This window comes from Parasteatoda tepidariorum, chromosome X1, assembly GCF_043381705.1.
Source record: "Parasteatoda tepidariorum isolate YZ-2023 chromosome X1, CAS_Ptep_4.0, whole genome shotgun sequence".
In the NCBI taxonomy this organism is placed as follows: Eukaryota; Metazoa; Arthropoda; class Arachnida; order Araneae; family Theridiidae; genus Parasteatoda; species Parasteatoda tepidariorum.
The window spans coordinates 19,617,517-19,645,092 of record NC_092214.1 but is presented as its reverse complement, the minus strand read 5'-3'; the positions used below and the strand labels follow the sequence as shown (position 1 = coordinate 19,645,092).

General features: G+C 26.9%; 1 protein-coding gene across 8 annotated transcripts; it reads left to right on the top strand.

The window, feature by feature from the left end:
- On the top strand, positions 1 to 22,758 carry LOC107453667 (uncharacterized). Of its 8 annotated transcripts, none has more exons than XM_016070572.4 (8): positions 1 to 119; positions 3,289 to 3,401; positions 5,438 to 5,546; positions 7,490 to 7,595; positions 12,428 to 12,461; positions 13,717 to 13,834; positions 19,221 to 19,266; positions 21,854 to 22,075. In XM_016070572.4, exons 2-8 carry the CDS (start codon positions 3,317 to 3,319, stop codon positions 22,031 to 22,033), a joined length of 678 nt encoding a protein of 225 aa, XP_015926058.2. In that variant the 5' UTR covers positions 1 to 119; positions 3,289 to 3,316; the 3' UTR covers positions 22,034 to 22,075. The 8 variants fall into 8 exon arrangements, with proteins under 8 accessions (XP_015926058.2, XP_015926059.2, XP_015926054.2 ...); XM_016070573.4 differs by lacking the exon at positions 1 to 119 and adding an exon at positions 1,967 to 2,207; XM_016070568.4 differs by lacking the exon at positions 1 to 119 and adding an exon at positions 2,597 to 3,194.
- Positions 22,759 to 27,576: the final 4,818 nt, after the last annotated feature.

Sequence of the window (27,576 nt, the reverse complement as noted above, 5' to 3'; positions counted from 1 at the left end):
ACAAAATAGTTTAGTATTTTTTCGGAAGAAGAACAAAAATCTACTTGGTTGCACTAAGAAAGAGTAAAAAATATAATGAAACAATTAGTTTAGTAGTTCTAGGAATCACACGTGACCAGGTAATTAAAAATTTTATTTCACAATTAAGATGTTAGGATGATATTTAAGAAGCTTAAAAATTTCGGCAGCGAATTCGACAGCTCTTTTTGTTCGGTATCTTTAAACTCCTTGTAGTGACTTATAAAACATTAAAAGACAATCAATAATTTATCTTCATTCTTCTAAAAAATAGTATGCTTAGTGAATAGTCAGCTTTTCTGCATCGAATAATTTTAAACAGCAGAATCTTAATTTCTGAACAAGATTTTATTCTCAGCTAGCAGGCAATAGTTCTAAATTTTGTTTCAATGAAAACTTGACAATAATTTAAAAGGGAATTTTACTTTAAAGGAAAACCTAAATTAAAGTACTAAAACAACTGCTTAGTATATTAATGGAAAAATAATATATATGGTAGCGTGAAGAATAAGATTTAGAGAAATGTTAAAATTTAATAAAATAGTTGATAAAATAATTCTGCGAACCACGCGTGTACTGGTAATTGAAAAATTTATTTTAAGATAAAGACGATATATAAGATACTTAAAAATGTTGACCACGTAAGTATTAATAATCATAAAATATATAACGAAGAAATTGGTAAATATATTATTCCAAATCTATGTATACGTAAGTATATTTTTGAAATAGTATCAATCATTTAAACTTCAGCTAAAAAATAAAATACACATTAAATATAATCACATCAGAAACATCCTTTTACAAAACTCGATATTTATTGAATAAAATGTTTTATTCGAATTTCTTTACTAAATTACAAAGAAATTTTTAGACGACTAAAAAGAATCATCGCATTTTGCATAATTAAGAAAAAAAAATAAAAAAAAAGGTCAGCAATCGGTCATTAGCGAAAAAAATATGAATAAAATATTAAGCTACGCTCGCTAAGTCAAGTTTTTTGTAAGTTAACTACATTTAAATATTAATCGCCCCATTTAATTATTTCTTTATTGTCGCCAAATTACATTTTCAAAAATAATTAATTTTAATTTTTCTCGGCTTCTACTAGATAAAAACAGTTGAAACTTTAGATTTTTCAATAGAAAAATATGTAAATAAATATGGTATAAAAAATTCATACCTCATAATTCAAAATTTTTTCATCCTTGAATAAATTAAATAATTTTTATTATTTAATTTATTCAAGGGTGAATTTTTTTTAACAGTTATCAATTATTTTTTAATAAAAAATAACTATTAAAAATTCTTTTTTGCACAAATTATCTTTGGGTAAATTGGTTTTTATGAGTGGGTGCAATTTTTTAAAAATAAATGTGACTAAAAACGCAAAAAGTGAAATTAACATTAAGGGGTCCGAACTTAGGATCCAGTACCGTCTTTACGCATGGGCACACACCTGAGCAGTGCCCGGGGGACCCAGACACTCAAGGGGCCCTTGAAAATCTTCCTTTTTATAAATTGTGTTTAAAGAATAAACAACATTGCCTTATATATTTTTTAAAATAAATATATTCCATTATAAGAAGTGTGCATTTTTTTTCTTCAAATAGTGCTTGATTATCATGCAATCATCAATAATTTGAATACTTTATCAACAAGAAAACTTAAAAAAAGCAACCAAAATCTATTTTACTACGTTCCAATGAAAATTTTAGGTACTTGATGGGCATTAAAAGATGTTTTAATAACTGTTTAGTTTGACAAAATAATTCATAGCTTTTGAATTTATTTTAATTTGTTATACCTTTATGTCTATTTAGTTTAATTTAGTTATTTTAAATAACTTCCATAATTTTGAAAATAATTTTATTATTTGAGAATTACAACTGGTTAGCATTAAATTTTTTTAAAAAATTATACATAGTTTAAAAATGCTTTATTTGAGTTTTTAGGGGTAATCAAAATGTGTTTAAATTAGTTTAAATTATTGCATCATATCTTAAAAATGATTTATTTTATGTATGTGAAGTTTTATAATTCGTTTTTAAATATTATGGTATGTTATAGAATCTAAAACATTTTTGTGCCTGCGGGGCCCTGCATGCTATTAAGACTGCCCTGTTTGGATTGCTCTGCCAAGATGGGGACCATATTTTACAGATTGCGGCTACCCCTATATTTTGAAGGTTAAGAATCTATATATGTTTAAAAAAATATTTTGTTTATTCAGAGGAAGCACGTTTTTGTGTCCGATTTCGTTAATACTACATAATTAGCATATTTGAGGTTACCCCCAAGAACCATTAAGATTGACATTTAGTAGACCGAGCATTTGAAACTAAAATTACATTTATTATATGGATAAATAAATCTATTCTTTAAACAAATAATTGATTTTTTTTAGTGTAATTTACATAATGCTAATTTTGATAATGATTTTTTTTACATAAATAGGTAATGATAATGATTTTTTTTACATAAATAGGCTGTGATATTTTTTAATCGAATCATTTTCAACAGTGATTGCTTTTTTTTGTTACTGGTGCTGCCATCTAGTAAAGATTATACATAAATAAATTTAGAGAAAGAATTGTATTAAAAACCAACTTATAATGCGACTAGCGTGTTAAATTTTACTAACTTTTTTTGAGAAGCCTCTGTGTGTATAGATAGAAAAGATTTTTTTGCTGATTTAAAATTGTACATTAATCCTTTGTGATAACCAAGCAGAAGTTAGGGTTAAAATTTAAAGAGAAAAATTTACGAATTTAAATAATCGTAGTACTTTAAATTTGCAAGTTTAAAATCTATTAGCACCTTGGCGATTATAGTTGGCGCAACAGATCACCATATGGAAATATTGTTGACTCATTCAAAGAAAAAAGGAAAGGGATTTTACTTATTTCTCACAAATTTAAGTGGCTTCGTAAATAATAATTCTACTGACTTCATTATAGATTTGGAAAAAAAGTTTGGTGACATAAATGGTTATGAATTGACGTCTCTTTTTCACTTGTATTATACTGAATCGAATTTGCCCACATTAAAAAGATAATAAACATCGAGTTCATAATAATTCCATTTGTTGGGACGGTTTTTTTCTTTCTTTGTCAATATAAATACAAGATTTTATTTTAATAAATATTCAATATCCAAGTTCTCTTCGTTGTTAGGTATCTCCTAATTTTTATGTCGAAGTTTTTATCAAATTTTACCTCTTATTGCAAACTATGTTTTGCTACATTTTCTGTTCATTTCTTTTATTAGATTTGACAAGTAGCTGGAATGCATTTACATGGCTTTGACCAAAGAGCAATTTATAATACATATTACAGAAAAAAAATCAACGTTGATGGATTCCAATTTTCTTTTAAAACCAGGTTTGTTTTTGAAATTGTTTTGTAAAATGTAATCTTGATTTTGTAAATATGTTGATAAATGCTTGTCTGTTTCAGTAAAAATTTATTTTATCATAAAAGAAGTTGACTAAATTTGCAATGTTTCAAACTCAAAGCGTTTTTATATGTTTAGAATATTTACTAAAACTTCTTAAAGCACCATGCACACAAAAATACAGCTATACTTTTCTGAGGAAATGAGCTTTCTCTCATCAGGTAAAGGAATACACTGAAAGAAGAAAAAAAAAGGAGACTAAATTAAATGAAAGGAATATGTTTACTCTATATTAAACAGTAAATATGTTGCTGCATGTTCAAAGATAGGGAAGATTTCCGTGTCGTAATCTGTGGCAGAATAATAGCCAAGTCTTGGCAACTTCCAGGCAGCGGCCCGCTAGAAACTAAAAAGAAACATCACAGAAAGGGAACAATTCGAAAGGTATAACTCCTAACCAACCTCGGGCAAACATCTACATGTTTTTTTTAAAAAAAAATTTGCAAGTTTAAAATCTATTTGGCACCTTGGCAATAGTAGTTGGTGCGGCAGATCACGATATGGAAATATTCCCCAAAGATAAATTGTACATTTCTGTGAAAGTTTTGGCAGTTATAAATTAAAAAAGTAAAATTTATCTGCAATTGCTTTTTCTATTCGAAACTTTAAAGTTTAAGTTGTCAGTTATTTTAATACTGTTTTTCACTATTTGTTTTAAAAATGCAATTAGCATCAAAATGTTTAATTAATAATTTTATTATTAAACTCTTTATTTTTTATTTATAATTTGTATTTTATGAATCATTTGTCATTACATTATTTTACTTCTTGATATACATAGTTAATGTCAATTACCTTTTTTACTTTACTAATTTTAATATTTTGTCTAATTCGTAACAAAATTGAAAAACAAAAAATTGTAAGCATTAAGAGAGATATATTGTTACAATTGTATCTAAAAACACAAAACATGTAAAGATTACACAATTTTCATCTATCAATTTTAGAAAAATATGCATAACTTTTTTTACCTTGATTTTACGTTATCTTGCTTTGTGCATTTTTTAATGCTATCTGACAGAAAACTTAAAATCAGAGTTCCAATGTATTTCTAAATTTTTGTTTCTCAAAAAATATTGGAAAATCTTTTAAAAATAAACACATTAAATTTGTGTACCTTACAATTCAAAATCTTTTTGATCAAGAGAAATATTAAAATATGTAAGATAATAAGTAGTTATAAAAATAATTTTTAAAATGGGATTATCATTGGATAAACCAGTTTTGCAATTGTGTGCAAAATTGCTTGATTTGATCAAAAAGTTTATGAGATATGACAAAATATCTAAAAATTGAATTTAATGTAAAACGTTGACCGCTCTCTTGACAAAGCTATTGGGACCATATTTTCCAAATTACATCTACTTCTAAGTCAGTTCAAAGGTTTAGAATCTGAATTTTTTTAAAAAAAGATATGTTTATTCTTATAAAGTATATTTTAGTTTCTGATTTCATAATTTGGAATATTAGCTGTATATTTAAAGCTAGGTTCTCATCCCATTAAGACTGAGGCCTGATTGACATGAAAATCTGATTATTGGATAAAGTGTTATAAGATAAAAATTATTAGATAAAGTGTTCTAGGCATTCTGTTTTTTATTTTATTTTGCACACTGTACAAAATTTAGAACTTAAAATCCTAGCTTTTGTTGCTTTTTTTAACAAAAGAAAAGAAAATTAAACATTTCTTTTGCCAAAAATTTTCAAGGAAGTCTTTTTATCTTAAATATTTAATGTGAAGTCCAGAAAATTTGCTGATTGGTTACTTTTGTTAATTTTAATTCAATCAGACAAATTTATATTCTTATCGAAATAGAAAATAGTACAAATATACATGTGGTCCCCTTAGGTGTTCTTAAGTTTCGTCTTAGTAGTTAGGTTGGGCCTGATAATGAATGAGACTTTCAAACATGCATTATATTTTTAAACTTTCTAAAGCAAATTTTTTTTGTTGCTATTTTAGATATTTCTCTGAAACTCTGTGGAACACTTGGATTTTTTTACTTAATCATTGCACTAGCCACTTCAATATTTCAGATGCTCCCTTTATGTAGATTTTATTTAAGTGAAAAGTAAGTTAATTTTTCTCAGATTTTTAATTTGACAACTTAAAAGTTAAATGTTTGTAGAATGTAAATTATTTGTTCTTCCTGAAGAATCATTTTTATGTTTTATAATGCGAGATTGCTTTGAAATATGTATATGATTTTTTTTACATATTGATCTTAAACTCTTTTTTTTTTTTCTTTCTCCCATAGCTATGTCTTTAAGTTATGACAACCATTCATTTTTATGCATATACTGTTGGAAAAATTTTTCAGTAAATTTTATCAAGCAAAGTTGTTAAGGAATTTTTTCTAAAGTTTTTGCTACATTGACTTTTAAATATGTATATTTTTTATAAATTATAATTTAGACTCTTTGGTGCAATCCCCCTATTACTGTGACTCTTTAAGTCATCGTTTGCTACAGGGTTGGGTTTTTGACGTCAAAAAGTGGTTTTTGACATGACAAGGGTATAATACTGGTTTAAACCGTCAAAAACCCGTCNAGAAACACTATACTTTAAAAAATATATAAATTTTATGTATTAACTAAATTTCACATATGAATATAGGTTTTTGACATTTTCGACATTTTTGACAGTGAGGTTTTTGACGTGACAGTTTAAACCATGGATTAAACTGTCAAAAACTGTCACATGTCAAAAACCTGCCAACCCTGGTTTGCTATTCCATAGACATAATGTTATTTTAATGTCCATTGGAATATCTGCACTGAACTGTTTTTTCAAATATAGCAACTGAAATTCAGTGATTTGATTTTGAAAAAAATATTTAAATCATTATTTTCTTTGATGATTATTTTCATTATTTTCTTTCATAATAAGTGCAGAACACCTTGAATTAACTTTGAATGAAAGAAGTATGACATGACCTCCAAAATCTTATCATAAATCATATGTGTTCATAATTTATTTTCATTCATTATCTGTGTAATTTCCTTTTTAAAGGATATCCTTCCTTCCTTCCTTCCTCAATGGCACGACAGCCCCGGGTGGGCCCTGGCCTTCTCAATCAACTTCCTCCAGGCCTGCCTCTGCCTNACTTCTCTTGCTTGAAAATTGTATTCACTCTTTTTGTGAAATGTCCCTTGTGTGGTTTATCTTCAAGTTTAAATATGTGATCTTTGCAGTTATCTTGTTCGTGACATATGTTATTTATTAAAAATGGCAACCCCAAATTAGTATATTATTTTTAATGCTTTTTTTACCTATGAAATATTATTTTAAAGAGTACTTTGACAAATTTATTAATGAAGAAAAATTGTTGGGTTATCACCAAATTCTCATTTAAGTAATGGCTTTGTTAAAATTCATCAAGTATTTTTTACCTATGAGACATATTTACCATATTTTTTTGCACTCATGATATAACATCTTAATTTTTGCTTGGATTACAATGCTCATTATATTAAGTATCTGCTGTAATAGATTTACATAGTTTATTATTATTAAAAGAAAGCATTGTTATGTGCTTGAAGGAAACAATATGATTTTTTTAAAATTTACTATCTCTATACAGGCAATTGTTTTATAAAATCTTTGTGCTAAAAAGTAAAAAAGTTCTGAAACTATTCAACTTACACAATTAAATTACATAATTTATGCGTAATAAATCTGTATAAAATACATCTAATGCTATCAAGGTGACATTACTTAAATGTGTGTTATTCCAACTATGTTCCTTTAAATGTTTAGTAATAGTAGATTGATATAGTGTTTTGTTATAGTAGATCTGTTATTGTTAGATTAACTCCTGGTTTATGCATGTTCTATGCAATTTCAATAAGTTTTCTTCCTATACTAACAATATATTGAAAGAATGTAATATTTTATTTGCTTTTCTTTCTGATATATTATAAAGAAATGTATTGATTGCTTTTCATGTAAATGTATTGATTCTGAGAAATGTATTGATTCTGATGATTACTAAAATTTAAATTTTTTTTCTAGTGAATGGTTTGCCACTTTGGCATATGTGACTTTTTTGATGTCTTACATATGCTTATTTTTTGGAAGAGAAAATAAATTCTTACAAAAATTTTTAATGATTGCTGTTGTAAGTATCATTATATTTATAATTTATTCAAATTGAAAAAATAAAATAAGTTCTATATAATTTTTAACTACTTACAGAGTAATTTTAATGTAATTTTTTTAGACTTTTCAATACTATTTCATATTTATGGCTATAATACATTTAAGTTTGCAATTTTTTTACAGAAAGTTAAAAATTTAAGCTGATTATATAAATATCTGTCATTTCATTTCACTACAATATATCTATGGCATATTATAAATAATACATTTCAATGGTTTTTGTTAACTAGTTAAGTTAAAATTTATTTTTTAAAATAAATTTTTCTTTTGTAAATATCTTAATATTTGTAGTTCATTATCATTTTAAAATTAAATTTAAATACTAACAGTTTTTTAATCTTTTGCATTTATTGTCTACTCTGAGGCACTGAAGCTTTTTTACTATTCCAGTCTTTTCTCTGCTCTCAGCCAACACAGCAAATAACCATACTTACCGTATGGTATTGAACTGTTTACTTGATATAATTTAAAATAATATTTTATAATATGTGTTTAAGTATAATAGTATTTTCCTTCTTAGAAAAGATTTTCTGTTTTAATTCTTTCATTTTATTTATTTTTCATTCTTTTATTTTATTTGTTATTCTTTTATGCTTTTACTATACATAAAAAGATTTATTTTTTCTATCATTACCTTGCATATTAAGTGCATCCATCCAAAATTAATTTCGACTAGAAGGATATTCATGTCTAAATTTGAAAGTAATTTTTACTTATTTTTGGCTTTCAAGTACTCTGTGATTTGGTAGTTTTTATTGAAAATTAAAAATTCAATTTGATTATATAAATATCTGTCATTCCATCAATCTTCTACTTTGATATCATAATATTCATTTGACTTAATATCATTTGAGATAATCTCACGTCCATGATTTGATATATTTTTGACATATACACAATATTGACAAATCAATATTAGTGGATTTTATGGTAAAATTGAAATATACTACTGCACAAATCAGATAATTAAAAAGAAAAAAATGGAAACACAAGCTTGGAGTTTGTATTTTTTGCTAGTTTGCCAATGCATTAAAAGGTTATAGGTCTGATATTCTGGATGTTTAGTCTAGCTAACAGCTATTGTGTTGTCTATTTTTAATGAAGGGATTTCTCTCAGTAGTAATATGTGTCTTTAAATAGACATTAAGCTAACTAGCAGTATACTCAGTTTTGATGGAGCTCAATTTCGATGGCCACTCCTTTTCTTCCTTTTGAAGGTGCAGTCGACCTGGATGCTTGCAATGTTACTTGGGTACCCTAGTGCTTTCGGTCACCTCCATGCGCCGCTTTTTGTTAACATAGGCTAAGAAAGATTCCACAGACTTAGATTTGATGCATCTGACTACCGGTTTTCTTCATAATTCTCACTTCTTTAGATGAGAATGTAGACTCAGGACGTGCAGAAATGAAGTTAATTTTAATTTTTGTATCCACTCATTAGTGGATTTTTGCATTAAAGATATGAGGTAGATGGTATTTGTCCTATGTTTCATTATGAATCGACTTCAATTAATTCGGCAAGTCTATCACATGCGTGATAATTGTGTATCTTTGTTAATCTGCGCCTTCCTGGAAGTGCATTATAAGTACCATTATTAGTGATTAATGTATAAAACTCTAAATTTTTAAATTATGAATGGAATTAAAAACCTCAATATTGGAATTGTTTACATTATTGGTGAATAAACTTAGTTTGTCACCAATATTTGAATTGTTTAGTTTTAACTTCAATTGTTTTGTTGGGATATTTGGTTTGCTTTTTACTCAAATAAGCATTATTGTCCTGTTTAATATTTAGCATATTTAAGGAATTTTCAGATTTTGACAGTGATAAAGACATTTTGAAGTTATCAAATCTAAGTTATTTTTAGTGTCAGTACATTAATTGTCATGACATTGTATCTTAATAAAAACATATCCTAACAGGCCAGCAAATGGATTTTCATCAATATTACATATCGTTTGTTTAAAGTTAGTCTGTAACATAAGTCTCTAAAATTATCATTTTCAATTTTGAAACTGCTTTCAGCACATGCTGAGAAAGTCAACTCAGAAGTGACAGTTTTTATTGTCACTGATCTACTTAAAATTTTAACTTTTGTTATTGATTTGATAACCTTATATATACTTTTTTTTAAAAAATGGATTCACTTGAAGCAGAGTCCAACAAAAGATTAGAAGTAGTGCCCTTAAATTTTACCTCACCCCTTAGGGAAGTTATCACCAAAAATATTAGTCATAGTTGGCTTACACTTTGTAGTAAAAGTTTGCAAAAATTTTCTTACAATAGTTTCTTTAGGTACAGACACATTTGAATTTAACAATTTTGAAAAAATATTTTTGTGTGACTGGGGGCCCTGAAAGCTCAGAGTGTGAATAGCCAGACTTTAGTGCTCTTGACGCGAGATTAAATTACCATTATTTTTTGTTAACTTCCTTGGCTAATTCAAATTTTGACTGGAGTGTTGGGGCTGCTCCGTCATGTTCAAAATTTTTTTAAAGGCTAAACATTGTACCATTATATGACCTTTCTTTTGACAAAATGCACAATTACCCTGTTTTTATTTTCTAATTATTTCAATAGATATGTCCAATAGATATTAAAGGCTAAACATTGTACCATTATATGACCTTTCTTTTGACAAAATGCACAATTACCCCGTTTTTATTTTCTAATTATTTCAAATACTTGATATTTGTTAGTGGAACGCCTCTCTTCATTACGTATAAAGCACTTGCCAATTGATTCAGACACAAGTAATATATTATCTATTCTTTTAGATAAAATATTTCTCTTCCTGATAATTTGTTTGGCTCATGGTTAAATTTATATAATCATAATGAGAGATGAAATAAAAATTAATGATCAAATCACCTTGACAAAGTTACTTATTAACTCTTATGTTACATTTTAATTGGCTGAATAGTGGTAGTAAAAGCTTTAATTAAAAAAAAAAAAAAAAACAGAGTAACCCAATAGGTCCATTAGGTCATAAAAAGAACAGAAAAAAGTTTGAAACAAAAACAAGCATAATAAAAAATACATATTCGAAACTATGGTAAAAACATTCTTGTGAGTCCACTGTTATCAGTGCTAACTATTTTATTTTAAGATGACATTTGACTACTCACCCAACATGACGACTATACAGCATTGCTGCTGTGTAATTTAGATGAAAACAAATAAGAGAGTTTTTTGAAGTGTCTTCATTTATTTTATTTGTTTTGGAGGAAAACATTGAGAAGGGATGACATACAGATGGAATATTGAGAAAACACAATCACTTAAATAATATAGACCGTTAACTTTTGAATATAGACAATTCACAACAACTACACAGGACACGAAATTATATTCATTATATTTTATGGTGTGATACACCACAACACCGGAAACTTTTCAATAGCTNTCACTTAAATAATATAGACCGTTAACTTTTGAATATAGACAATCCACAACAACTACACAGGACACGAAATTATATTCATTATATTTTATGGTGTGATACATAACAACACCGGAAACTTTTCAATAGCTCGCACTTCTCATTAAAACACCAGCCATAATTTCGCAATAATGGTTCTATTTTTCAGTCATGCAGTGCGTTAAAAATCCACGATAGTCGTTGGTAAAGACCCAATCAGAAAAAAAAGTAAGTGATGTCACCAAAATTGCCAATTGAAAAAAAGTGGGCAGTTCTCACATTACCCCTTAAGACATAATTGTCAGGAAGAAGAAAATTAGCAAAAGTAAAGTAAAGTAGCATCATGTGACTAAAACACTCCTGTGTGAAGGGGGAACAAAATAACAAGGACCATTAACAGAAGGGGACAGACAAGAGTTTATGCTTTCCGTCTAAGGGGCATTAAAAAGTTCACATGCTGTGAGAAAAACAAAAAAAAAGTCACATAGGGTAAGGGAACTAAGATATAACAAAATATTTTTAAGTAATAAGAGCTCATTCAGCTGCAGAAAGCTGGTAAAAAGAGGGAAGAAAAACAAGGATAATCATATTGAACACTAACTCCTACACCAACCAAACTGACCAGATCCAGGTACACACGCCAAAAAATAACAACTGGAGAAGCAGAGCCAGATAACTCATTAGGGAGATGGGTCCCAGAGATGGTTTCGGTTTACAAAAAGTTAAAAAAAAAAAGAAAATGGGGAAACATATATTTTGATAAATAAGGCACTGCATGACTTAAAAAGAAGGGTAAAATAAATAAAATGTGGATAATAAGCAATAATATTTTAAAATAAATTCATATTACACAATTAAAAAAATATAGAGTATCAATATGTTCCTAGTTAATAATATTTATAAATTGAATCTTAAGATGAAAAAATTAATGAACTACAATAACAATAAATTACAAGAATAAATAAATTGAACTACAATAACGAGCATAAATACCATTTTATTTTGTTAAGAGCTCAAAAATAAAAACACATAATTAGCATGTATTTATATAAATATTAATCTATGTATATTGTAGTGATGGTTAAAATCATTTAAAATTAAATTTAGAAATCCAAGGAATAAATAGGAAATTTCACTATGACTTTGAATGTAAAAATAAAATGCTTAAAAGTAGGCATTTATGGAATGTGTTATTGTATGCAACAAATTGAGGTAATTAGTAAGAATTTAACTTAGTGGCATAAGGTATGATAAACTTCTAATGTCTGCCTAAAAGTAAATAACCTTCTGTGAACACTTTAATAACATTGCTATTTTACATTTTTTAAAAAATAAATTTCATTAAAAGAATTTGTCTGCTTTTCAGATGCTGCTTCAGGCTATATCAACTGCCTATTTTGGTAAGTTTTAGGAAGTATTTCTTACTTTGCTATGGTATTTCTAATGAAATTTATTTTTATATGACTAGTTTCAGTAATGTTTTGAAATGCAGTGGAACCCTGATTTTATATTTTCCATCGAACTAGTGTTAAAAATGACACATGAAGAGGGATAAGGTAAAATCGATGTAACAAAATATAAGTTTATTTTTGAAAAATTGACACTTACACCAGGTGAATTCCAGAAAAAATATGTAATCCTATGTGTTTTTTGTTTTTAGATACAACAATATCCCTCTCTGCTTACATTTACAAATTTGTTTTATGATTAACATTCACAAATGTTTTATGGTTTTTTTGCTTTCGAACTCTTGACAAGATATGTTATATCATCTTAAATTTTTTGCTCATCTTCCTCAGTATCATCGAGACCAGGCATTAAATCAGATATTGAAGAAACTGAAAAGCAATGAGATGTGTGTTACCGTCGATATTCAAGTCATATATTATTTTCCTAAGCTACATGTTTCCAGTGTGACAATGCGATAGACATCGATAAATCAATATCAGGCAAGTCGTGTTTTTGGTCAACCGGTCTGCTCTAGCATTGCCGAAAATTCTACTATGGTCCCGAACATAAGAAAAAGGACTTCAGCAATACCTTTGAGCGCATACACAATGGACTGAATTTCCACTGCAAGGTTTTCTACAGAAACTGTATTACACAGAAATTGAGTGAGAAAAGTGAATCTCTGCAGATAAGATACCAGAGATTCTCATTTTTCTGAAAAGAGTCTTATGCACAGCAATTCAGCTTGAAAAACAGAACATTTATCTCAATAGATGCAGTAAAAATTGATGTTTGGCTAAACTGAAAGTATTGCACTCAGAAAATTGCCAGAATTTAAGGTTAAAATATGTTGATTATATGATGTGTAGAAATTATTAAAATGTGCAAAATATATAAAGAAATTTTATTGTAACATTCTTTATGGAATTGTTTGCTTTCAAAATATTGAATTTTACCTTTAAAATTGCCAATAATTATAAGAATAGGTTGAATTTTCTTTCACTTTTTTAAAATAGCTTGATAATGTTTTAATTTTTAGTTTTTTCAATCAGATAAAAATTAAGCATAAATGAAGTGGAGGCTTTCACAACAAATTGTTGCATTTTCTGGTTATTAAATAAAAATTTTTTTTTATGAATTAACTATTGATTATTTGAACAGGTTATAAAATAAATAAATTATGATTCATTATTATTTGTTTTTCAGTTTTACTGCATAATGCTTTAGGTGTTCTTCACTCATTAGGATTGACTGCATTTATACTTTTAACGGTCTGCTTTTTGACATGTCTACTGCAGAGATGCTGTAATGTATTCAAAATTGTGTAAGTTCTTTTAAAAGCTTTTTTTAAAAACCAAAAAGATTATTTTCTTAAAATGAAATCTTTGCAGATTCTATTTTTAAAATTTAATAAAGAAATAATAGATAAGTTTTATCTTTCGAAAATATGTTTTGTATCAATTTTATGTTATGCGATAGGGTTTTTTGGCACTATGAAAATTTTTAGGTTTAAAATACTACTAGTTATAATGCTTTCCTTTAGTAATAAAATTGCATAAAACTAAATCTTTATTGTAATTAAAATATTTTATTATTAAAAAGATGCATGCTTAGTACAATTTTACTGAAATAGTTTATCACTTGAATAAAAATATGTTTTATTTTATAACCATTTATTCGTTTATTTGTTATCATTTGCCAAAAGTAAAATAGCTGATACTAGAAAACTGAATGTTTTCCTGAAAATATCAAACAGTGTAAAAAAAGTATTCAGTTATAATTTTATGTAACTCTTCTGACCTTAAAAGTAAGTTACATTTGGTGACACTGAGAAAAATCAACTAACACTATCATCTATTTAACCATCCATGATAGTAGTATAGTTGATTTTTGCATGTCAATGTTTTGCATATTTGGTGCATGTCAGTGCCCATTTTTCATATGCTTTCAGAAAAATCAAACCAGCTTCTCTCCAAATGAAGTGTTTCAGTGCTTTTTAGACATAATTTTTTCTCACAATGTTAATTTTGATTTCTAAAATAATGTTTTACAGAATATTTCTAGCTGTGAATGTAACCAAGATAGATCAGATATAGCTTAAAATTGTTTTTTAAATAAAAATTTCAAATGTATTTTTGTTGTGAGTTTGGAAAGCGGAAAGATGGGCACCTCTGCATCTTAGTTCTTTTGCCATGTAATATATTTAATCTAATTTTATTTTAACAATTAGAGAACCAATTTTAGTAACGAAATATTGAGTTAGGAAAAATTGTCAATAAGTTTGTCACTCCAGTTTTATCAGAAAAACACTGATTAATAACTGAACTTTTCCGAAAGGTTTTAATTGCATCGCAAAATTACAATAAACAGCAAAAAGCTGTGGTGATGAGAAATAAAACCAAGGGCTCGACTCTTCCCTCTTGCTTGTTTTTTGTTCATTCATTTTGAAGGGTGCAATTCTCCATAATGTCCCCTGAATGTGTCTCCTCTTCCTAGAGCAGTGGTTCCCAATTTTTTTAGGTTATGCAACCCTAAATGATCATACTTGTTTAAACAGAACACTGGCATTATAAAAAGAGTTCATTTACAGCTGCGAATATAATAGTAAAAAAGATTTCTAATTATTTTGAAAATATTTAATGGGAAGAATGAAATATTTTAAATTATGAAATCGTTACTGGTCTATATATTTGCTGAAAATGATTTAAATCAGCTGAATTGCGATTTTTAAAAAATAACTGTTGTAAACGTTGAGAATAGAAATGTAATTCTTTTATTTTGATTTCAGTTTTTTGAATTGAAAAGCTTGATGACAATTACTCATTCAATTTTTAAGTTATACAAATAAATGTATTGTTACTAAAAAAAATATGTATTTTATTTAAATTTTAGTAATTTTCATTCATTGGCAATACATAAATAATTTCTTATAAACTACTGAAATACTAAAAAAAGGTGGGTTATTGATTGGATGTAAATAAAATACTTTTGGAATCCATGTGATCCTTCCACAGAACCCTAGGGTTTTGCATAGCACTTTTGGGAACCACTGACCTAGAGGGTCATCTGCCGGTTTGGTTGTGTATCAAGGTCTTGATTCAATACTTCTGAAAAATGATTACTCTAACTGACTGAAGAAGCTTCGACAAATGTACAAAAGAAATTGACGTTTATTATCTATTCTTCTATTATACCCGATATTTTGTGTCATACTTTTTCTGACCTGAGCAATTCTCATAGAGCAATATTACTTTTCTATATATGAAATAATGAAATTTATAAAAGTGAATATATGCATACACGTGTTATAGAAAGTAAACTAAAGGATCATTCACAATTCTTTTTAAATGTTTAGTTGCATTCAAAACTTCTTTTATAAAAAATATTACTCAATTTAGTGCAGTTAGTTTTTAGTATTACTCAATATCAAAATTTAGTGGGCTCAAGGCTCACTAAATTTTCCTGGCCGCTTACAAAATAGTTTGAAACTAAATTACTGACGAGTAGTCCTAACAATAAAAAAGAATCTTTTGAACTGCATGATTCAAGAGAGACATTCTAAGAAATTTTGAAAGCAGACAATTGAAGATTATTTTTCTAAGATAAAGTTTAGTTAAAGCAAAATATAAAACAACAAAACAGTTGTATGTCGAAATAAAAATAATTTGGTGACCAAAAACAATTGAAATCAGTGATTTTTGCTAAAAGTCACTGAATAGCTGAATTATTTTTCATTGTAAGCTGTAATTCTTTTTTATTTTGTGCTTAAACCAACCCAAAGCTAGCCCACCCTTCACTAGATTTAGCGATAAGTTTAGCATGTCTGCTAAATGTTAAGCTTTTCAACACAGCATTCATGTAAGCATTTCAACACAGAAAAAAAAAATAATAAAGAGCCAAAATATATTTACTCATAGAAAACACATTTAAATAATTTATTTAGATGTAAAACATTTTTTACAAAATTAAAAACTCATATTCAATGGATAAGTTATATTCAAAATATTGATACATTTAAAACTCTCAAACAGAAAATTTAATTGAACTCTCAATGAAAGCATTTTTATCAGAAACAGATGGCTCTACTTTATCAACAGAGAACTATTTTGATAAGGAATTTCTTTTTTTTTTGTTGGCTTCATCATTTAAAGACTTTCCTTTCTTTTTGCGCAACCAGATTGATAATTAGGTTTCATCAATCCAAAATTATCAAGAAAATCAAAATTTTTATATTGTAGAAGTGTGTAAGTTTGTTTAAAACATCAACATCAAAGATTGTAGCTCTCCGTCTACAGTTTTACATATTTGTTAAGAATAAGCTTATAGCTCTTTGTTGACGCTAATAATTTATTAGAGACTTTGCTATTGTGCATTCTTGTTGTATTTGTTTAAGCCGGTAGCATAAAAATTGCTTCACAGTACTTTCAAATTTAATTAGTGCAATGTTCACATGAGTTTGGTTGTATCACAATATAAAGAAAATTTGAAATTAAACAAAATGCATTTTATGAGAAAAACTTTCTTTCAATATTTGAATGAAACAGTAATATTGAAGACTTTTTACGTAATTTTCGAGGCCTCTCTGAAATTGTGGGCCTCAGGCCTATTCCAATTGGGCTAGGCGATAATCAGACCCTGTTCATTTAATAGAATTGACAGGTTGTTTATTATTTTTATCTGATATTGACCTGTACTTTTTTTAATACTAAATGCAAATAAATGTAAAATTGAATTTTTCTAAAAATCGCACCTATATGTTAAGAGAGAGATAATTAGATTTTTATAAGTGATGTGATATGCATGCAGATGATACAGAAATGTAGTGAAATTCAACATATTGTATTAAATGAAATTGAATAGTTTTAATTAAAATTAATATTTTTTTATTCAAGTTTTTTTTCATTATTTTCTTTTTATTGTTTCAAGAGGGATTGGGATTCCATTTAACCTCTTTCTTGCTACCCTGTTGTTTAGCTCAAAAATATCAATGATAAACCATTAATTTTTAGAATTTTTTTTTTATATAAACTATTCAAAAGCTCTGAACTATAATTAATGCATTTGGATTCAAATCATATTCATCCCAATGTATTTTGAAAGTTTTTTTTAATTTTTACTCAAATTTGTTTTTACCTTTTTAAAATATTAAAAAATTAATAAATGTAAATACAATAAAAAAGTATTTTTCTTAAAAGTTATATTACAACTAAACAGTTGTTGATGATAAAAGTATCTTAATTGAATCGTAGGTATTAGGCTTTTGAACAAAGAACAATAAAATATTTTACCAAAGTTTAATTTATTTTTATCAAAGTTTCACTTTGAGTGAGAAATACCTATTATTTCTTTTTGTTTTCATACAAAATCCTAAAAATGAAAATCCTATCTTTTGCACTTTAACATAATATTTATTCAACCTGAGTTTTTATTTTTATAATTTCACTTCTTTGAATCACTCATACAATGAAAAACTATAAATTAAAGGAAACAATTATAAGCTAAAATATTTATCAATATACTTCAAAAATAATAAAAATTTGTTTAATGTCTTTTTATGAATGCTACAAGATACATTAACATAATTTTTGCTACATTTAGCAAATATCAGATGGTGAATTTTTTCCTTTGCATTGGCGATTACTTAAAAATTTAGCTACACTCCAAATTAAAACACCAATACCTTTATTGTAGTTCATGCTGTATGAACTTAGTGAATATATTGTTATTTGTTTCTAATACTGAATAATCATAGACAAAAACCATTCTTTACTATACACATTTATTTTGGTTAGTCAACTTTCATGAATTTTTTTCTGTAGTTGTAATTTTTTTTCCAGAAACAGAAAATTGCTTAATTTTCTTGCTTAAAAACTGAAAACCAATAAGATGGTTAAAATGAAAACTAATAAGAACACCTTTTTAACTACGGATTGTTGAATAAATGATATAGATCGATTTTCCGATGTATTTTATTGATCAATATGTATTCTTTCCTATGTATTCGTTTCATTTTTATTCAGAATAGTTTTTTAAAACAAGCCTAAAATTTTAGAAAGCTGCATCCATGATATTTTTCATAAGTGTATAAGCAGATATTTTCTTCAAGTATCAGCTAATATTTTTCTTAAATATCAGTTTATATATTTAGAAATATTGCAAAGTACAACTAAATAGATTTATTTCGGATCTCGCTGATTCCCTAGTATATTTGAAAGCTTACCTATTACCACTTCACTGCTAAGCTCAATCTGCTATGATATAAAGCATCACATACCAAGTATCTATGGAAAAACGGTGGCTTAAAGGAGCAACATCAATACAAAAACATTTTTTTGGGATAAGGAAGTAAGAGAGAGATAGTTGTAAGTTACATGTTACTGAAATATTAATATGAAGGCCTATAATTTTTTCCATTATTTTTTTATATGCAACTCTCACGATTATCTTTCGTAGACCTATGCTTTAATATGGGCAGTCATTTACTAAATACGAGACCTCTTTCACTCTACAGCTCCTAGGCTTTTGCCTACTTATACTAAAGTGAGGTCCACTGGTGATTCTATTTTAAAGTATTTAAATGGATGACCAATATTACAAGTCAAAATGTAAAGGGGCTTAATGATCTTTTCAGCTTGCATAGTTTATTGAACAGCTTTATTCTTTTAATATACTTGTAGGATTTTATTTATTGTAGGATTTATTTATTATAGGATACTATCTATTTTGCTTGCTATACCAGTCGCAATATTATTGCAAGTAAGTAAATTTTAGCAGTAAACATTTTGCACAAAGTTTTTTAATGTTGAGGTATATTTTTTATAAATATGATGTTAGTTGTTTTGCTCAGACTAAATTTACTCTAAAATTTTCATCCAATGAACATGAATTATTACTTAAGCAAGGGAATGGGTATTCAATATAAATTTCTTAAATAAATAATAATAATGCAGGTATTCTGTAACTTTCCCCCCCATTTTTAATATTTTTGTAGGTCAAGCTTACAAAAATATCTTCTAAATATTTGAAATTTATTAGAATATGATTTAGGTGAATATAAGGTTATAAGCAAAACTGCATATTTCTAGATTTTTTAAAGTTTTTTTTCATATTAACCTCATACTCATTAATAGATGCTCAATTACCTTTCATCAGAGATTTGATGTTGCAGTAGGTCAAGCAATCCAATACACTTATATATATTTAAAATTTACCAGGATCTGATTGAAATGAATATAAATATAAGGCTGCAAGTAAAACTACATATTTTTAGAATTTAAAAAAACAAACATATTTTGGCCATTTTAGTTCTATGTATTGCTCAAAATTATCTTACAAATGTGGTATTTTTAAAATACTAACTGCGCTATTTATTTCTAGAATCATAATTGATAATTAACTCACAATTGTTGGGTGATGAAAAATATTGATAGGGAAGTTTAGAGCTTAAAAGACAAGTTGAAAATCATATATAGTTGAGATTGTTCTGCTGCTGGCAATTAAAAAAACAACACAAATGCTTTATGTTAGATTTCTAGAAAGTCGGTTGACATATATTTTCTTTCTATTGCTGATTCTATCAATGCTAAAAAAGAATTTCAAAAATCTCATGAAATATAATTTATTTTGGAAGAAAAATTTTTGCAATATGTTGCTTAGCATATGAAAATTTCAAATATATAATAATCTCAATTTTGAATATTATGTCACTTATTGCACACAGTATGTACTATAGTCAAACTTTTAACCAAAAGAAAATGACTTCGAAAAATTAATCAATCAACAGTTGCAATGCACTGTTTTTCTTCTAATAAGTAAAATCTTATCAGGTTAATTTCAATTAATGTATTATAAATAAAGTGATTTTATGATTTTAATTTCCTCAACATGATGGTTTACTATAAGGATGATTTGTCTGTATTTCATAAGGCTTTTTTTTAACCCCTTCGTGCCGACTGTCACATATATGTGCCAGCAAGAAACACGCTCACTTCCCAGCAGACACACCCGTGTGCCAGAGCGTTTTCTCATTCACCCCCGGCCGTCACTCATTTGTGCCAGCGTTTCAGAACGTTTTAAAAAAATAAAATTTCTTCCAAAAGATGGCATTGTATGTCCATATGGTTTCAGATACATGTAGATTTGACCTTCTACTCAAGATGAGAGTACATTCACGTGGTTTTTAGGGGAAAGGAATGTTTTATGACGGCTCTTTAAATTCGAACGTGGTATTTGTTTGCAGTAAGCAGGGTAGTTTTTTCTCTCGCTTCTTTCGATTTTTGGTTTAGTTTTTAATGGATAGTTAGATCTTGTAGATCCCTGTCTTAAAATTTTTCATACAAAAAAAGATCTTTAAGTCATGTATTTAGTTTTCAGATATGTAATCTTAAATGTTATTAAATGATAAGTACATAATGAAAATGAAATGTGTAAAATGTATATATTTAAACAGGAAATAACTTAAGTAAATAAATTATCCATAGAAATATATATAAAGCATATGTCATTTAAATACTGTGCAGAACAATATTAAACAATGTGTTGATATTTCGGTAATTTCATGGAATTAGGCTTTAACAACAAAAAATCCTCCGGCCTTGGAGAGACACGTGCAAGAGAGAGTGCCAGCCTCAGCGGTAAGCGCTCTTTCTTGCTTCCCATCGCGAAAGGGTTAATAAATAACTGTTGGAGGAAAATTTTTAAAATATGCATTAACCCACAATATTTTTATTATATGCATTAACCCACAATATTAGTCTTTTATTCAAACAATTGTTTAATCTGAGATACCTTGGTGAACTAAAATGGTTATTATTTTATGTTTATTTCCAAATACTTTATCTATGTAATTTAAAAGATTATTATTTATTAACTATAAATTTAGTATCTTTTTAAAAATAAGCTTTGGATTCAGTGTGTCAAATGGTGTACTTATTTAAAAGTTCATGAAAATAAGATAAATAAATGAAGCTTTAACTACTCACCTGTAAAATATGTACACATTTTACACACTGTTAGAAAGACAAGCAAATTAATATTTATAAATAAGTAATTTGAAAAGTTTATAAAATCTAGAGATAAAAATCTGAAATACTTATTACACCAAATGATTAAAATGTTTTAAATTATTTTTTGAAGTAAAATTATACTTATATGAAGAAACACTGATTGATCTCATCTTTCATAAACATTTGAAATCAAGTCATAATATTTTTGTAAACGAGTTTTATTCCTAAATCATGCACATCTATCTAATAATAGCGTTCTGCAAATGTTTAACATATACAGTATAGCAAGCAGTTTATAAAAATATGTATTCTTTTTAACATGTTTTATATTTTTTCAGGTTATTTTAGCATGTAAAATAGATGAACTCTTTACCTCATTTTTCATCACTGCTTTTCTAATATCATATTACATGTATTTTTCTACTGTGATAGTAAAAAAATTTCCACATTTGGAATACTCTTGCTTACTCGTGTATTTATATTTATGGCCATTAATATGCTTTTCTTATAAATTGTGATGAGCTGCAATAATTTATTTGAATAAAAGTTGTATTTAAGTATTTGGTATATCATTTATATCTTTAAAACATTTTCCTCATTGTGTATGAATTGCTGAGAACTAAACAAATTTTATTTTAAGGTTTGGTTATCAGCAGGACTACTAGAAATAATTCTTAACTTTCATTTCCCCATCAGATATACAAGGTGTGATCCCCCATTAAAAGAGATAATTTCCATAAAAGCTTTTATTTTTATAGAAATGGAATCACAAATGCTTGTTGAAAGTTAAGTATACCATCTTTCTACCACATTATATATTTTAATAAGAAAATGAAAAATATTGAAAACTGCCTAGTTAAATAAATAATATTTTTTCTTTTCTGTGGGCCTTTTTCATGTGCTACCATTAAGGGATACCAGGGAGTGTATTTGACTAGTTTTAGGATGATCCATCTTGTTGGCAGTTATTCCAACTGGTTCTCTGTATAAACTCTATGGAGGGTTTCTTGATCTTCATCTAGATTATTAATCTAGAATTAATCTTGTGTAAATTAAAGTACTAAACAAAATACATGAAAAATAATGACTGTTTGAAAAAAATAATATGATTTTTCCCCCATCTCTCAAAAACTTCATCAACTTTGCGTGGAGATGATGTTCAAGATGATAACCTTGTTAACAATTGTCTTTCTTGTTTGTTAGTTTTATTAGTGAAATAAAAATTTTTAATTTGAAAATCATATTTTTTTTCAAGCATTCATCATTTTGTTATACTGTCTATATATATATTAATTAGCATAATAAATTCAGGTGGGCCAGATTATTTACTAAACTTTCTAGGAAATGTATGTAAATTGATCCACTTGCTCATTAAATATTGATTCAGCCAGTTTGAAAATTCTATGAGCTATTGGTGTTTAAAGTTTATTAGTACTATAGGCCAATACATTTTACTATATATAATATGTATATATTTGAAGTATGCATTATGCTTTCCGAATATGCCTTAAATTAAAAGTCTAAAATTTTTCTCTAGGAAGTATGTTATTCTTTTAACATAGCTTTAAATTTTAATTTCATAGCTTTAAAACTATAACATGAAATTTTATTTTTACTAGGTACATTGATCGCTCTATGTTTATTTTTTAAATTTCAAAAAAGTGACTTCATCCTATGATATTTTTGTTCAAAATGCTAAAAAAATATTATATACAAAATTGAATAAATTAAAATGATGTTTAGGTTGTGGACCAGTCAAATAAATGTGTTATAAAAGTGGAAATTCTGAAAAAAGCATATAATGGATAAAATCAAAATAATATATTTTCTAATAAAATATTTGTGTGATATATTAAAAAATTATTGGTTTTTATTTTTAATTCATACAGTTACATTACATTTTTTAATGTTTTTCACAGATTTCTCTTTTCATGTCACTCTTACTTGAGGACCTGCAGAACATTTTGATTATGTTTTTTTTTTACATTTTACTGATTCTATGTAATCAGTGCTTAGATTGACTCCTTGTTCTGCATAGACATTGAGATCATTAAATGCTTCCAGCTTTATAAATGATGTGGAAGATTCTGAATTAGTCCATTCTGAGACATCTTCTGATAAAAAATTGAGTCTAGTAAAAAATGGAGTGTACTTTGTACTTTAATATAAGGAATACATTCTTGGATCAAAAATAAAATCATATTTTAATAAATTTCACCATTAAATAAAATTTATAAGTTGAAGAATGTTTATTTTTTTATTACTTAGAAAATTATTTTATTATGTAGGAATAATTGTTTGGATATTCATATTTATTTAGGAAATTTATATTTATTACTGTTCATTTATTATTCAGGAAAATATTAACTGACAAACTAAATTTACACTACTGTGTTTTCTCAAAACTAGGTGTTTTCAAAGGTGTGGCTATTTATTATTATTATATATATTTATTATTATTTCTTAACATAAAAAGGAAATTTGATTATCATTAAATTTTTTTACATTAAATGTTAATTAAGTCGAGAACTATCAATATGTCAAACAACAACTACGTAGTATATCCTCATGAACTAAAATTTGTTATTTTAGTTTTAATACTTTTATCATTTTATGGTAACTCACTAAAATTTTAATCGTATGCATTGGTTAAAATAAATTATTACTGTATAGCAGACGAACTAGAACCCCCAATTGTAGAACATGTATCAATATTAATATTTTTTTTAAAATAAAGCAAAATATTTTGTTTTTATGATATAAATAATCGAAGAAAACCAGATAAATAATAAATAAATATCAGAGAAGTTAAGCAAAAGATGAATTGTATGCCAGTGGTAGAGATGGATATACATATATATTATGTATGTATATATATTTAAATAACAAATATGTATATAAATAATTTATAAAAATATATATATATATATATTCAAATAAAAAAATTCCTACTTTAGTTGTCCTGTTAGTTAATTTTTTTGAAATTGTTGTACGTATTCTCAATAAAATTTTATACATTGATTAAAATTAAATATAATCGCGTCTTATGTCTTATAAAATAATATTTATAAGACAGGCCCCAATTGTAGGGTATGTACATATGTTTGGAAAACATGTTTTAAAAAAACTCATTACTTTTGAAGCAAAATTTAAAAAATTAAATAAAAGATGTATGTAGTATTAACAATTCTTTAAGTAAAGCATTCAATCAATAGTCCGTTGTGGGCCAGGGGATCATGGAGGTTAAGCCGCTACAATTTCGTGACAAACAGTCATAATAGTGACAAAATATTCCAGTACGATGTGACCACCAGCTATGAATTTTTCGCCAGAAAGGTAATCCCCTTATCAGTTCATCTTTGAACAAGTTTTCAGAGCTCAAACAATGGGCTGGCTGTCTCTTCCCTATTTTCTCCTCTATGGTCTCAATAGATTGGACAGAGAAGCGGTCCAAATATTGGACCTCTTAATGTTAATTTCTTGTTTTGCTCATTTTGCCATATCTCAAGAACTTCTTGAGTGAATTGAAAAATGTTTGTATGCAATTATAAACTTCGTTTATCCAAAGATAATTTTATGCAAAAAATAACTTTTAGTAATTATTTTTTATTATTTTATTTAATAAAAGTTAAAAAAAATTAATTGTAGGGTATACAGTTTTTTGCATGCCAAAATACAAAATTTGAGCAAAAAATCAGTCAAATAGGTAGTTCCTGAGAAATTGAATTTTAAAAATTCGACTCTTTTAATCAAATGTTATACAGTGTGGTCCGTTTATTTTCTTTTTTTGTGTGTGCACTGTACACAATTGTTTTTGTGCATTGCTCGAAAGTGAGCAGTTTGCATAGTAAGTCTGCATTTATTGAACCACGAGGAACCTTTTGTTGGTAAATGTTTCGAGCAACAATAGTGAGCCTTTTCGTATTCATTGAGCAGTGTTTTTGAAAGTTTGAATCCTAATGCAAAGTTAAGTATTTAAGAAAGTACCACTGTTTCTAGCAAGTAGTTGAAATCTTTGATACTTGCCTTTTTGATCTATTTCTTGATGCATAAGATCTTGCATAAATTGTTGTCTCCCTTCTTCATTCTGTAATTACTGCCTTTATATATGCTGCCTGTTGCTCTGGAGTCATATTTAAGTGTGTAGCTAACAAAACAAGATAAGCTTTCATTGTAATGTTGTATGCGACCTATAAACTTGTTCCTGTTCTCTAGTTTCGATGATGACTTTAAGTGAAAAAAACTAAAAGTTCGTCGAAAAAACTACTATACTGCTACTAATATAACAGAAGTTCTTCAAAAATCAAAATTTTCAAATTCCAATGTTTAATTTTTTATTTTTTTTCGTCATGTTTTGTTGAATGTGGAATATTATTTAATATTACGTTAGAACTAACTTTTCTATTTTTCCTTTCTTCTTGTAGTTGTAGTTATTGTTTTTTTCATTTCATCTTTTTTAAGAATATTGTTATATGGTTTAAATATTTTCTAAAAGTAATTTTATATTGACTGAAAGAAGACAAGATCTTCTTTATTCACTTTTCTACAATAGCAGACTATATATAAAATGTTGATTTTTTTTCTATATATTTTACCTTTATGTAATATAATATGCAGATTTTCAATTAAGGGGTACATCTCATAATATTGCATTGTTGTCAAGAAGTTTTAAAAAATTTTCACGAGCTTTTTGTTTTCTTCTTATTTGAATATTGAATTTTACATAAAATTCCTTAACTTCTGAAAAGATTAGTTTTGAGGATACTTATTATCATGGCCTTAGTTAATCTGGGGCTAGTAGTTTTTGAAGCATAACAAATTACCTTTCTACCATGACCAAAAATATTTGCATATTGTTTAGCATATGTAGAGGCACTGTGTCAAAATCCTAATCAAAAGTAAAGTAAACGAAATAAAAAAGAAATTAGTTTTGACCAAAATTCAAAATTAGTTATCTGTTATAAAAATAGACTTTCTCGTCAAACCAAATGTAGAATATTTATTTAAATCGTAAGTAGAAAATCACTTGAAACCATAAGTATAAAATTTGATCAAACCAAAAGCATAAAGGTTAGAAATCAGCTCAAATGAATTGCGAAAATTATTTGAGAATTATGTTCACAAGGTGAAGCAAACTGCATAATAAACTAATTAAAAAATTAGTTAAAAAAAAATTGAAATTTCTCAGTTAAAACAAAAAGGAAATGTATTTGTATATATGTTTAAATTACAGTCACTTGTCAGTGTTACCTTTAACAATAATTTTATTTGATTTTAATTAATGTAAATGCTGCTTTAGAAACTAGATAACATTATAATTATATTGATACTTATAATGCTTATTTTTAGAAAATTTTAAATTATTTTTTTTAATGAAATATACAAGTAACTGAGTATGAAAAATACTATACTTAGGGATTTTTTTAAAAGAAAACTGGAATTTTGATGTTGCTGTGAACCCTCTAAAATTGTTTAGAAAATGGATAACTTGATATGTCAAAGTACTAGTATTAGCATCCTATGACGCTAATCACTTTCTATACCCTTAAAACATGCCATATTTTCTAAATTATTGTATTTTACATATACTATAAAATGGTGTAAATAGTCAATATAGTCAAAGTGGCTTCTCGAGTTTCCGTTATGATGCTGTAAGCCCTACAAGCAGTCATGGCATAAGGTGAAATATACTCTGTCTATAACCTTGATGCAAGAGGATGCCAAAACTCATACAATTAATTTCATGTAACAGGCCTACATATTTTAACCTGAATTTTATGACAGCTTACTTATAAGTGTTAATGATTTCTCCCCTTTTCTAAATCAAAAAATTTAATTTGTACCAAAGAAATTGAACAATCTATACAACTTAAAATGTGTAAAATGGGAATAATAATAACAATAAATTTTTTCGTTTGTCATTTGTTGTTGTCTGCCATTAAGACTGAGGAGGTGAGATTGTTCTTGTTTTCTAGTGGTGCTATATATGGTCAAGGATTCAACTTCTGTCACACCCATATGCCACACCCGATTATAGGATGGACCCATTCATACAGCCATT

What these genes read in the sequence shown, in the direction of transcription:
- LOC107453667 (XM_016070572.4), top strand. Translation starts at nt 3,317, where the DNA reads ATGGCTTTGACCAAAGAGCAATTTATAATACATATTACAGAAAAAAAA. An exon ending in AGATTTTATTTAAGTGAAAA is followed by an intron (nt 5,547 to 7,489) that starts GTAAGTTAATTT and finishes TTTTTTTTCTAG; the next exon opens with TGAATGGTTTGCCACTTTGG. An exon ending in AATTTTTAATGATTGCTGTT is followed by an intron (nt 7,596 to 12,427) that starts GTAAGTATCATT and finishes TCTGCTTTTCAG; the next exon opens with ATGCTGCTTCAGGCTATATC.